We start from the raw sequence: 14,475 nt of genomic DNA, 5'->3' as shown, positions 1-14,475 counted from the left end.
CAAGACACTAGATTGCAGCAGAGACAGATGTTTAATTGTAGGGCCGCTCAACTAAGAGATGAGAGAAAACCTCAAATCCATCTTCCTGTGGAGTTTGGGCCTAGAGTTTTGAAGGGTTTTGGAGTGTGCCAGAATTTGGAGATGGTTGGTTGGTCTAAGAGTAGAGGGTGAAGTCATGGGACAGGGACATGAAGAAACTGTATTCTCATGCTGGTTTGGTTTCTCTTTGAGAATCTTTAAGTTGGTTGGTGTTAGCTGTTCTACTGAAATTAGAAGTGCAGCTGATTTATACTTAATTATGACTATATTTCTATTCAGAATTCTTGTTAACCCTGTGAGGACAGCTTCACGGATATCCAGTTTTTTACGTTCCATTTTCGAAAAACTTGTCCTTTGCCCACTGAATAGTCTTATTACCCTTGTCCAACATCATTTGACCATATATGCAAGGATTTATTTTTGGGTTCTCTGTTCTATTCCATTGTCTTAGATGTCCATCTTTATGATAGTACCAAATATTTTTGATTACTAGGTTTGTAGTAAGTTTTGAATCAGAAAGTGAATTCTTCAACTTTCTTCTTCTTTTTTTTTTCAAGTTTGTTTAGTCTATTTGGGGTCCCTTAAAGTTCTAAATGAATTTCAGGATGGGTTTTTCTGTTTCTGCAAAAAGTGCCATTGGGATTTTAACAGGGATTGCATTGAATCTGTGGATCACTTGGGTTGTGTTGTTATCTTAATAAAGTGTTCCAAACCATGAGCATAGGATGTCTTTTTATTTATTTGTGTCTTCTTCAGTTTCTTTTGGCAATATTTTGTTGTTTTCAGAGTAAAGTCTTTCACTTTTCCCCCCCTAGGAATTTTTTTTGATGCTGTTGTAAATGGAACTCTTTTCTTAGTTTCCTTTTCTGATTGTTCATTGTTAGTGTATAGTGAGCAATAACTATTTTGGGGTGTCACTTAATATATGACGTTACTAAATTACTTCATCTCCTGTCTGTTCCTTAGTAACAGAAAAGTGATTTGAACTAAATTCAAATGGAAACTAAAATTCAGAATAAATGATAACTTCCGAATTGAATTTAAATGCTAAATTTTAACTTAATTTTTGTTCATTAAACTAAGGTTTAAACTTGTCTAAGCAAACTAATTTGAAACTGTAGTCCTGGACGAATACTAGATTATCAGAATAACCATTTGAAACAGTAAGTTTGAGCTCTTAAAAGATTGTGATAATGATATTTCTGGGGTATAATTTAGAATTTCTAGGTCTTATTGTCCCTTGTAGATAGTTTTCTAGTTGCCTCTTTTCTATTTTATTTTGTTGTTGTCGTTGAGAGGGTCTCACTCTGTCATCCTGGCTGGAGTGCAGTGGTTTAATCATAGCTCACTACAGCCTTGAACTCCTGGACTCAAGCGATTTTCCTGTCTGAGTAACTGAGACTATAGGCATATACTACTTACTGATGGTTCTCTAGGGGTTGCTCTCTGGATATATAATAGTATTGAATGTTTTTCACATTTAGGGCATGAGATATACAATTGAGGAGAGATTATAGATTATATGTATATTTTTTAATTTACAGGCCACAGAAACGCTATTCAGAATGGCTGTAGCAAGAGGAACCATCACAACATTAAGAAATGGAGAAGTAAGATGAGAATTTTGATATAGTTATTAGTTGTTAATTTTATAGTTTGTGATTTTTTTAAATATAAAATGTGATAAAATCTATGATGCTTTGTCTAAGAAATAGAGAGATATCTGATGTATATGCTATTGAATATACCTGATGAACAAATCTGTTTTAATTCACAGTCATATTGGAACCAGATCTTAGGTTGAAAACAAATTGCTGTCTTCTAATCTTTAGTTATCAAATGTCCTTACTCTTGAAAAATGACATTTTATTAATAACTTCTACAAATGTTTTTAATGAAAAAAGAATCCCTTCTTTTGCCTTCTTTCTATTTTGCGTTATATAGAATTGATACTTATTTCTTAAGATAAAATAATTGGAAATACTGACATTTACCACACATGGAGAGAAGGGAAGGAAGAAGGAGAGGGAAAGGGAGAATAAAGCTGGAGATAATTTTGTCTGTAGTGCTTAGTTTTGACTTTTTAAAATGCTCCTGTCAATCCTTTAAAAGATTTTTCTATCACCTCAAATAAATTTTTATTTTAAAATTATTACCAGATTGATTACCACTCTGTCTGCTCTTTATTTTCTTTTTTACTAAGAAAAATTTAGGTAGAGGTCGAATGTAATACCGCACTATTATGTTCCTTTTTCTATTCTTTTGGCAGGTACTTAAGAACTCCCTGTTCTTGGGGAGATGGAGTCTTGCTGTGTTGCCTAGGCTAGTCTTGAACTCCTGGCCTCAAGCGATTCTCCTGCCTCAGCCTCACAAAGTACTGGGATTACAGGCATGAGCCACCATGCCTAATCCTTAGAATTCCCTATTATTGAATTAAGTTCTATGATATTTAATGTAATGTTTATAATCGAGAAACTTTAATATTTAATATTAAAAGTGAGTAAATATCTATGGAGTTAAATAGAATTGTATTACTTCATGGCTATAAATGTATTGGTTGATGTATTTGCTAATCAGGCAAAAATGTGCCAACATTTGAAAAGTATATACATTCTAAATATTTAAGTGTATACTGGCAAATCACCTTGGTATAATTTGTAACATATGTTTTGTCTATGCAGAGAGACTTAATTGATCCCTTTGTATTCTTAAACATTGAAGCATGTGGTGTCATTTCGAAAAAAGAAAACTTACAGTAATAAGGTCATAATAATCTGCCTTTAATGTGTAAATATGAGTTTCAGATTTTAGTAATTAATATATATTTTTTCAATAGGGTAGGCAATGAACTGTTGAACTTATCTTCTTTTATAGGATGGTTAGGGAAATGTATACAGCACAGTGGTATAAGTAATCATCTGAGCATATCAACACATGGATATATACTGAATAAGGAGGAAATAGTTAAAATAGCTGGCTTTTGATCCATTTGTCTACTAATTATTGTATGTTGTTCCATGTGGTAAACCTGGTTAACAATTATTAATGTCATCCAAAGTGTTTAAGCATTCTCTGACCTTCAGTTTCTGTAATGAGGTTAAAGTGTAAAATGCACATTTTTTTCTTACATTTTAAGAGCTCCAAGAGTGGAATGTGTCTTCTAATTAATGGCATCTCATATTTACCATCTGCTATTTTTTACATTTTAATGTCTCTAAAATTAGGAAAGTTCTTTTTTTTTTCCCCCACTGACATTTTTGGTTCTCAGGAAATTTGTCTGTGATATGTTAGGGCTGATAAAATAATGTTTTATGGTTTAAAAAGTACAGAGTGATGTGTAGCAAGCATTCAGTAAATGGTAGTTTGGATAAGCCACTAATTAGTTTTAATTTAATGATTTGATTTTTGGAAGTAGAGGAGACAAAACAAAACAAAGGTATTACTGAACACATGCATACACACACACACACACATACAAACACATGCACACACAGGGACACACACACACACTCACACACACACACACACCCCCATAGATTTTTGGAGATGGTGGGCTAAATGCTATGGAAATGGGTGCTATAATTCCTGACTTTAGAGGCGCTTACTCACTGGTGGGGGAAACAATTATATCAGTAACTGGAAAAAGGAAGATGTTTGGGAGAGTGGAAATGCTTAGTTTAGGCTGAGTCTGAAACTAACCAGTGTCCATATACCACTTGGATTGTGCTAGCTTGAAACTGTGTTTTAGTATGAGGACAATAGTAGAGAATCTGTTTGAGAGTAAGAGATAAACTAAAAGGTTAATTTTAAGTGATTATTTAAAACATAAGCTGAAATCATTATATTTATCAGTATCAGAAATTTGTAATATGCTAAGGGAGGAGAGTGGCAAGGAGTTTATTTATTTGTCCTAGGACATTTAAGAAAATATGCTAGGCCAGTACTGCAAAAATATTTGTTAAGCAGGGATTCATAGGTAACCTCATGACAAGTGTAGCAGGTCAGAGAAAAAAACTGGTATATCCAAATTACAAAAATAACAGTCTTTCAGCAAATTTATCCAGATGCACGATGACAGTAAACTTTGCATGTGTTTCATCTTCCTTGTTCTGGCTTTAATGCTGTATTTTGTCTATTTACTGGACGTTTCTGGTTGGATATTTGAAGAAATTTTAAAATGGGAAAACATTTTCCCCAACTAAGATAGTCTTTGAAGGTGTTCGAAACTTACTTTATAGGTTGTAATGTATTATAGAAGGTCTTAAGCAGAGGAGTTACACTTTGTCTTTTAAAAATCCTCCTCTTAACTCTCCAAGGGAGAAATTACACTGGTCATCTTATAGATAAACTCAGGCTTAGATAGTTAAACATTTTGCTTATGGTCAAATAGCTAGGAATCTGGAGAGCTAGAATTTGAACCTTGTCTCCAAAGTTCATTGATTCTGCTATGCAATATAATTGCTCTCAATGTACGATAATTCACTTAGCCTAAAGCTTTCTAATCTTCATTAGCCATAGGTAATAAAATTCCAAGATTATGTAATCAGCAATGACTTTTATGCATTCTAATTATTACTGTTATCTTTTCATGTTCATGGGATAATATATGGCTTAAAATGAATAGGAAAAAAATACCCTTCACAAATCTGTTACCTCATTGAATATTTAGCTATGGTGGTGGTCTTTATAAAGTCCTATATGGAGAGTAGCTGGATCTTTGTGTCTTAAGTGACTTACATAAGCTGAAAAGCAGATCCATTTTCTAGGTTGAATTTTTTTTTGTTTTTTGGGTTTTTTTTTAGATGGAGTCTCACTCTGTTGCCCAGAGTGAGACTCTGCAACCTTTGCCTCTGGAATTCAAGTGATTCTCCTGCCTCAGCCTCCTGAGTAGCTGGGACTACAGGTGCCTGCCACCATACCTGGCTAATTTTTGTATTTTTAGTGGAGATGGGGTTTCACCATGTTGACCAGGATGGTCTTGATCTCTTGACCTCCTGGGCCTCCCGAAGTGTTGGAATTACAGGTGTGAGGCACTTTGCCTGGCCTAGGTTGAATTTTTTAAATGGGTTTCTCTATTTGAGGGGCTTTTAAAATAGTGACTGTCTATCACTAGTTATTGAATGTGCTTGGCTCCAAAGTGATATTTTTCTGTTTCTAATGGAAAGATGTAGTCCTATCTTCTGCCTTCTGGGTGTTTATGTTTAGGAAGAAACAAGAAACAAGAGTAAAGCAGAAATTGGTGTTTTTTCATTTGGTTTTTCTTAATCTTAAGTTTCGAAAGAGAACCAAGTTTAACAATTCTTCACCATAGGAGGGCAGGATTTCAAACCCTGCTTCTCCAGTAAATCATTTACTTTGTTTTTATAAGCTGCTACTATATATCCTTCTTACGGTAGTGACAGAGAGTCACTGGGAACGTGTAATGAACAAGCTGAGAGACTTCTGTAGCCAGTGAATTGATTAATCCATTGTGACTGTATTAACTTGTTTGAATTTTTTAAGTTTTCAAAATATCAGGCATATCTATTTTCATTTACTCAGGCATTTAAAGTTTTCATATGTGTGTGTTTAGCATTATATCTGGAGTTTATAGAGATTCATGAACGGGAAGAGAAATATACCTGCCTGTTAATTCAGCAAGTATTTGTTGAAGAGTTCTATATTCCTGACATTGTTTTAGATGCCTGTGATCCATCAGTGAATAAAATTGACAGGTATCCCTAGCCTTGGAGAGCTTATAATCTAGTGTATTAATAGCTTATGTTCTAATTTTGAAAGAAAATAAAAAACATACACAACAATTAGGAAGTAATTGCAGTTATTAAGCTTCGAAAGAATATCTAAGCAAGTAGTATATGGGTTAAAAGTACAGATAATTTAAATGATAAGGAAGAAATAAGTAATTAAAATGGGATTCAGTTAATTCAGAAGATTTCTTAAAGGAGGTACATCTTTTATTTATTTTTTTGGAGACTTACTATTTATTTTTCTAATTATACTTTCAGTTCTGGGATACATGTACAGAATATACAGGTTTGTTACATAAGTATGTACATATACATGCCATGATGGTTTACTGCACCCATCAACCCGTCATCTACATTAGATATTTCACCTAATGATATCCCTCCCCTCATCCCCCAACCTCCAATAGGCCCTGGTGTGTGATGTTCCCTCCCTGTGTCTATGTGTTCTTATTGTTCAGTTCCCACTTATGAGTCAGAATATGTGGTGTTTGGTTTTCTGTTCCTCTGTTAGTTTGCTGAGAATGATGGTTTCCAGCTTCATTTATCTCCCTGCAAAGGATATGAACTGATCTTTTTTATGACTGCATAGTATTCTATGTGCCACATTGTCTTTAATTGTCTTTAACCAGTCTATCACTGATCGGCATTTGGGTTGGTTCCAAGTCTTTGCTATTGTGAACAGTGCTTCAGTAAACATATATGTGCATATGTCTTTATATTAGAATGATTTATAATCCTTTGGGTATATACACAGTAATGGGATTACTGGGTCAAATGGTATTTCTGGTTCTAGATCCTTGAGGAATTGACACACTGTCTTCCACAATGATAGAACTAATTTACACTCCCACCAACAGTGTAAAAATGTTCCTGTTTCTCCACATCCTCTCCAGCATCTGTTTCTTCCTTACTTTTTAATGATCACCATTCTAACTGGTATGAGATGGTATCTCAATGAGGTTTTGATTTGCATTTCTCTAATGACCAATGATGATGAGCTTTTTTTCATATGTTTATTGGCCGCATAAATGTCTTCTTTTGAAAAGTGTCTGTTCATATCCTTTTCCCACTTTTTGATGGAGTTGTTTGTTTTTCTTGTAAATTTGTTTAAGTTCCTTGTAGATTCTAGGTATTAACCCTTTGTCAGATGGATAGATTGGAAATATTTTCTCCTATTCTGTAGGTTGCCTGTTCACTCTGATGATAGTTTCTTTTGCTATACAAAAGCTCTTTAGTTTAATCAGATCCTATTTGTCTATTTTGGCTTCTGTTGCCATTGTCTTTTGAAGTCTTTGTCCATACCTATGTCCTGAATGATATTGCCTAGTTTTCTTCACGATTTTTATGGTTTTAGGTCTTACATTTAAGGCTTTAATCCATCTTGAATTAATGTGTGTATAAGATGTAAGGAAGGTGTCCAGTTTCAGTTTTCTGCATATGGCTAGCCAGTGTTCCCAACACCGCTTATTAAATAGGATATCCTTGCCCCATTGCTTGTTTTTGTCAGGTTTGTCAAAGATCAGATGTATGTAGATGTGTGGCATTATTTTCTGTTCTGTTCCTTCGTCTGTATATCTGCTTTGGTACCAATACCAATCTGTTTTAGTTACTGTAGCCTTGTAGTACAGTTTGAAGTCAGGTAGCATGATACCCCAGCATTGTTCTTTTTGCTTAAGATTTTATTGGCTATATGGGCTCTTTTTTGGTTCCATATGAAATTTAAAGTAGTTTTGTTTTTTTTTTTTTTTTAATTCTGTGAAGAAAGTCAATGGTAGCTTGACGGGGATAGCATTGAAGCTATAAATTACTTTGGGCAGCATGGCTATTTTCACAATATGGATTCTTCTTATCCATGAATATGGAATGTTTTTCCATATGTTTGTGTCCTCTCTTATTTCCTTCATCAGTGGCTTGAAGTTTTCCTCGAACAGGTCTTTCACATCCCTTGTAAGTTGTATTCCTAAGTATTTTATTCTCTTTGTAGCAATTGTAAATGGGAATTCACTCCTAGTCAGGAGGCATGGGGGTCAAGGACCCATTTGAAGAGGCAGTCTGTCCCTTAGCAGAGCTCCTGTGCTGTGCTGGGAGATCTGCTGTTCTCTTCAGAGCTGGCAGACAGGAGTGTTTAAGTCTGCTGAAGGGGCACCCACAGCTGCCCCTTCCTCCAGGTTCTTTGTCCTAGGGAGATGGAAGTTTTATTGTTAAGCCCCTGACTGGAGCTGCTGCCTTTCAGAGATGCCCTACCTAAAGAGCAAAGGTGGTACATCTTTAAATGGAGCTTTGAAGAAATTGATGAGTAGTATTAAAGGGGAAGAGGCCAAAAGACTTTGCCAATTAGGAGAAACAATATGAAAAGGGACATAATTGAGGACCAAACTGCAGAATCAAAAAGGACAGTAGGGTGAGTGGTGTCATGTTAAAGGGAAGTAATGGTTGTTGAGTGCCTATACATAAGTGGATTATAATTACCTGTCTTCATTCATACATCAGAATAACTTTCCGTTTTTGGTACTCATATCAGTGTTTTTCCAAAGGAGGTATTTGAGGTTCAGAAAGGGTAGTGTTTTCTTTTAATCACATTTCCCCGAGAATTTGTGATGTGAATGCTTAGGGTATTGATTAAGTTTGTGGTGGAATCAAGAATTAGTATGCTGTCTCTCAAGCAGAGTAGCCAGTGTCCTGTGCTAAGCCAGTACTGTAAAAATATTTGTTAAGCGGGGATTCACAAGTAACCTCATGATAAAAGTATCAGGTAAGAGAAATAATGAAAAAATACTGGTCTGCATGTCAGTAGACTTTCCTATCTGAAACCTTGGTCAGTTTACGGAACTCCTCACAACTTCAGCTTTGTACTTCAGAAAACGAGCTCCGTAGATGATGTTTAACATCCTATATGGCTTTAACGTTTTCTACTTACAAGCAGCTTTGTATGCCCTTTCTGCCTAGGCAGCAGTTTTCAACATTTTTGGCATGAGGGACTGACTTCACAGAAGACAGTTTTTCCACCAGGGGCTTGGTTTTGGGATGAAACTGTTCTTCCTCAGATCATCAGGCAGTAGATTATCATAGGAAGCATGCAGCCTAGATCCCTCCCATGTGCAGTTCACAATAGGGTTCACACTCCTATGAGAATCTTCTGCCTTGGCAGATCTGATAGGAGGCCAAGCTCAGGCGGTAATGCTCCCTCACCTGCTGTTCACCTCCTGCTGTGTGGCCTGGTTCCTAACAGGCCAGGGACCAGTACCTGTCCATGGCACAGGGGTTGGGGACCTTTGTGCTTAAGCCTTTAAAGTTGTGGTTATCAACCTTGACTGAGCTTGAGAATTGCCCATGGAGCTCTGCAAAGCTATAGGTACCTGGGCTCCATCACCAAACACTTTGTCTATACGGTCTAGTTTGGGACTCCAGTATCTGTATTTTTTAAAAGGTCCACTGATTTTAATACTCAGCTGCTATTGTAAACCACTGTTTTAGAAGCATTTTAAAAAATTCTTCTTTCTTCTTTGAACCCAAGGAGGTACAGTCTCTATGAAACAAAACAGATTAAGAAATAGCAAAGAAATTTAAAGTATATTTAGAGATTTTTGTATGTAAAGTAGATTTATGTATTAAGGTTTGTTGCTGTTTCAGTAAGAAGGAAAAGTATTTTTTTTTAACCTCCTTTTGTTTTATATTATGGCATGGCATTAGGTATTCTGAATGATTTAAGCTGAAGAATGGATTTTTTTTAACCTTCCAGGAGCATGCCATACATAAGTAACATAGAATATTTAATATTAGACTGATTGCTGCAATGAGGGCAGGAACTCTTTGTTAGGGATTTTTGTTTCTTAAAGTATAATACCTGGCTGGCATAATAAAGATCTCAGTATATGTCTGATGAATAAGTATAAGATTTATTTAGACAGAACTCAAGTGGTAAATACTACTTTAATTTAATCAGGTTTCAGATTAAGATAAGTATATCTTTATAGGTTTTTGTGGATAAATATAAACACAGTATTGGTGTTATTTTAAAATCATATTTATAATATAGTAATACTTATTTTTGGCATTAATTTTCCATGAATTAAAGAATATTCATGAATTAAATAATTAGACTAAACAATATAATTTATATATTTGATATTTCTTACGCACAGATACTTGATTATTTAGATATTAAGATATATTTCCAACATTACTGAAATTATTATTATACTTAATTTTAATATTATATTTAAGGAAACCAAGCATGTGAATTCTTTATATAAGGCAACCTAGAAGTAAACTCTCAAATTTATATTTTTAGTGAAATCTATTTTTTCTTAAATATTTTTGTTATTATTTTTTTTCTTTTCTGCTTCTCTCCTAGCACTACCTCAGGAAAAAATTTAAGGCTTTAATAAGCAAAGTATTAGTTCAAGTAGTGAAATCTCTGAGACCTGCTGCCTAGTAGAATACCAGGAACTAGTGGCTTGTAAAATCTAAGCAAATAAAGAGATGTTTATTGATAGTGTCCTAAAGGCCAATGTGATGTGAGGCACTGAAATCAGATCTAGTGTTCCTTGTTTTTTCTTTCTTTCCCTGAATAATTATTGTGAGGTAGATTACTAGGTACTGGGTTTCAATTGTAAACTAAACCAAAATGGTTTCTGCTTTTAAAAAGTTTTATAGTCTAGTGGCTGAGTTGTAACCTGCTACTTAGGAACTTGCCAGTGTTGTCTTCTGTAAATAGATGAGCAGCAAGCTCATGCATTGCTTTGTGAGAAATAAATTAGATAACGTGTCTAAGGCAGTTGGCACAATATCTGATACAGAATAAGCCTATTAGAATTAACTTGTTCTAAATCTTGACTTATTTTTATATATAAGTTGTTTTATTTTCTATATTGGGATGAGTAAATGGAGATCTTATGTTTATTTATAACAGTGTGTGAACTGTTAGCTGATAGTAAAAGACAGAGTTTAGATACTTTGATCCACAGCTATACTAATAGCAGTGTTATTGGCACTTTTGAGTGGTTATTTCCTTCCTGTGTGAGTCATGGTATTTGAGTTGGCATATGTTGCCAGTGCCCTCTGCTGTCGAGTGCCAGTATCTCAGTAATACAAAACTTGTTTAGTCACAAACTTGCTGTGTACTACTCAACCAAATTCTGCTGATGATGTTTTTGTTTCTATGCATAGAGTAAATATAACAAAGGAAGTGCAATAATAGAAAAAACTGAGTTCTGCAAACAAACATAAGAATCCTATTAGCCAAACAAGGTAAAGTTTCTTAAATGATGGCAACTTAGTTCTAACAATTACAAGTCTTAGTTGGGCAGAAGTCCCACTGAGATTAATGAGACACCAGCCTTCCAGAAATGCAGACTAAGGCTTACTTGATCCTGTCAAAGAAAATTGGACTATCACTTCGGCAATAAGACCTCTGATTTATGTATCATATTTTAACGGGAAGAAAATATTAAGATACCTTACACATGTCTATTGCCATTGTAATACACATTTTATTAACATGATTTGCTTCTGCCCCGTATCATGTAGGAAAGAAAAGAATTCTGGCCACTCTGGAATATTCCTGAATAACTTTTTCAAGTTTATTCTTTTATTCTCCTGTTGTTGGTTTTCAAAGTGGATATTTAATAAGCTATACATAATCTATTAGAATACAGCTTAGAAAAGTTAGATTTGTTGTTGTTGTTGTTGTTGTTCCTTTTTAAGCAGCAGCTCAAATACAGAAGTTTAAAAAAGCATGTGGGGAGAATGGATAGCATCTAGAGAAGGAGAGAGGAAGTAAGTATGGAAAAGAATCTTGATAAAAAGGAAGGAGATATGACATGACCTAGGGAGTATTTATTTCAAGCAAGGTACAGTAAGTCCTCATGTCATGTTGTGGATAGCTCCTTGGAAACTGACTTTAAGTGAAATACCTTACAGCAGGTCCTCTAATAGCATCCCTTTGTTCAATGCCTTTTTCTTATAACATTAATGAGCGAAAAAATAGTTTTGTTTGTCATACATTGTTTCACTTAAAATAGCAGTTTCCAGGAATCTATCAAGGGTATTATATGCAGAATTAGTTTATATACAGAGACATTCCAGTCCTTTCTCTAATGTAGTCTCCTATTTCTAATGAGTTTTGAACACAGAACAGAAAGTTTGAGATAACCCAAGCTACTGGTCATCACTCTCAGGGTGATAAAGCATTAAAAGAGGCTTTCAAGGAGATTGTGGAGTTACTATTAATATCTTGTTCATGTAGAAAAGATGCATCTTTTAGTAGCCATTAGTCTGGATGGTATATTTAACTGCCAGAGTCAGAAGACTGGACTAAGTATAATAATGTCTTGGTATTTATTTCAGTTTTCCAATTTTGTGAATCAAAGCAACATATCATATTTTGTCAGGTTCTTAGAAAATTTAGAGTTAATGCCAGAATCACATCATAAAACATTAAGCTTCAGAACTTGCTGGATTATTTTATCCTTGTCACTAAATCTACTTTAAATAGTTCACCATGTTATGTGCATTATTGCATTCTCCTGATGAACAAATAGTTTATTTTGAAAATTTTGGTATAGGCCAAGAAGGCCAAGGGTCAAACCAAGATTTAAAAAATATCAGATCTCAATGTTTAAGTTTGTTGGCTTTGTCTATGCCAACTCTGTGTGTGCCTTTCTACACGGAGATGATTATCTTTTGAAATTCCCTTATTTTCTTCATAATAGTAGCTCTGCTTTTGATTTAAATACAAAAATAAATGTGTCATAATTTTGCCTTAAAACCAACAATGTCTGTTTAAGTATGGAACATTTAGGTTTTATTTTTCAAAAATTAGAAGAGTTCTTAAGATAACATCAGTTTGTTTTGATTCTAATGGGAAGAGCTTTAGGTCAAGAAAGCAATTATTTCCACATGGGTAAGGCCAAGCCTAACTACCTCCCCTACACCAACCACCCACTAAACTTAAATTTGTCTACTCTGGCTGTATAGCTAGATGTGGTTGAATGCATTAAAAGACACAGGATTTATTTAAGAAATAAAGATTTTAGATACATAGAAAATGTTTCTTTGTACAAACATACCAAAAAAATTTTGCATATGATATTGGGTAAGTTCAGCAGCAAGTAACTTAAACTTTTGGAATTAGCAAATAAATTTAACTTTATGCATGTATGTATGTCCAAATGTAGTTTTTAGCATTTTGTTTGTACATCATTTTTCTTTTAAATTGACTCTTGTGTTCTCCATAGGTAAGTGCTGTAGTTTGGATAGTTGATCCTCCAAACCTCATATTGAAATTTGATCCCAGCGATGGAGGTAGGGCCTGATAGGAGGTGTTTGGGTCATGGGGGCAGATTCCTCATCAGTGACTTGGTGCCTTCCTTGTGGTAATGAGTGAGTTTCAGTTCTGTTCGTTCCCATGAGAGCTGGTTGTTAGAAAGAGACTGGCACCTCCCTGCCCTTTCCTTTCACCCCATTTGATGTCTGCACATGTCGGCTCCCCTTTGCCTTCTGCCATGAAGAGAAGCGGCTTGAGGCCCTCACCATATGCATATGTTAACCCCATGCTTCTTGTACAGGCTGCAAAACGATGAGCCAAATGAATCTCTTTTTAAAAACATGAATTACCCAATCTCAGGTATTCCTTTTTAGTAACACAAGTGGACTAAGATAGTGAGTTTGCTATATAATGGCAAGTATTGTTTGAGATGTTTCAGTAGGGATGTGGCAGGTCGGAAGAGAAGATTTGTGTTTAATGATAAGATACATCATTAACTTCCAATAGGAGATTGCACAAATTTTCATATACCTTTGAATTTTAGATGATTGATGTCCATGGGAAAGATTGTTAAGGTAGGTTGAAGAATTGAAGGAATTTGATAAAAGTCTGTTTTACTGATTTTCAATGTAGTGGTTTTAGCCTAGTGGTTGGGACTGAAGTCAGATTATAATGGAGTAGGGAGTGAGTGAATGAGAGGGGAAGATGAATAGATTTAACACATGTATACCTCTTTTTTCAGGGAGGTGGATTCAAGAAGGGAATTGCAGGACAGTTTCAAGAGAAAAAGCTCAGGGGTTAAAAAGCAGTGCATCTCATGCATATAACAACTTCCTTTCTCTCTTTTCTTATTGTTTAAAGCGTCCCATTAGCCAGTGCTGAATGCAAATCTGGCTTTAATATTAATATAATATACATGATAGCAGTCCTTTAGATACAATTTACCATAATGGATTATAAAATCATCAAGTGAAAGAACATTTAATAGGCAGAATCGCAATTGACTTTAAAATCCCTGGGGCTAATGAGAGCACATACGGCATTGGCTAGCCCCAGATTGCTGCAATTTAAAGCACTTTACCATTGCTTCACCTCTTCCTTTTAAGATCTTTTCCATAAAATGTGGACCTAATCCATCCTACATGTGTGAGATTTGTAACCTCATTTAGCAGTGCTAACTTTGATAGAGTTCTTCTGTATATCTAGTGGAATGCTCCTAACGGCAGTTGAAACCCTTCATTTCTTGTTATTTTTTTTGCTGACTGTTGCTTTTGGTAAGTATTTAGTGTTCATTATGAGAATACAAAATGAAGAAGTATGAAAGCTTTCTATAATTTTGGAAACTTATTGATTAGATTTTACAAGCCAGTTTTATTCCAGTATAATATCCATAAGTTATACTCAATGAAAGTGAACAATTCA

The 14,475-nt window shown here is 34.8% G+C and overlaps 1 protein-coding gene across 8 annotated transcripts in view; it reads left to right on the top strand.

Annotated features, from left to right (window-relative positions):
• The window catches only part of TMEM135 (transmembrane protein 135), a 369,409-nt gene that overhangs the window by 201,370 nt on the left and 153,564 nt on the right, over window positions 1–14,475 (top strand). For 7 of the 8 annotated variants that reach the window (XM_074400367.1, XM_074400364.1, XM_074400365.1 and 4 more), the window contains one exon: window positions 1,584–1,649. The exons of the other annotated variant lie outside the window; for it this stretch is intronic. In XM_074400367.1, the coding sequence (XP_074256468.1) occupies window positions 1,584–1,649 (66 nt within the window). The remainder of the gene's footprint in view (window positions 1–1,583; window positions 1,650–14,475) is intronic. 8 annotated transcript variants of the gene reach the window in all.

This window comes from Saimiri boliviensis, chromosome 6 (genome assembly GCF_048565385.1).
Source record: "Saimiri boliviensis isolate mSaiBol1 chromosome 6, mSaiBol1.pri, whole genome shotgun sequence".
NCBI classification, from domain to species: Eukaryota; Metazoa; Chordata; class Mammalia; order Primates; family Cebidae; genus Saimiri; species Saimiri boliviensis.
Note: the sequence above shows the minus strand (reverse complement) of the source record. Positions and strands in the feature narration are given on the sequence as shown.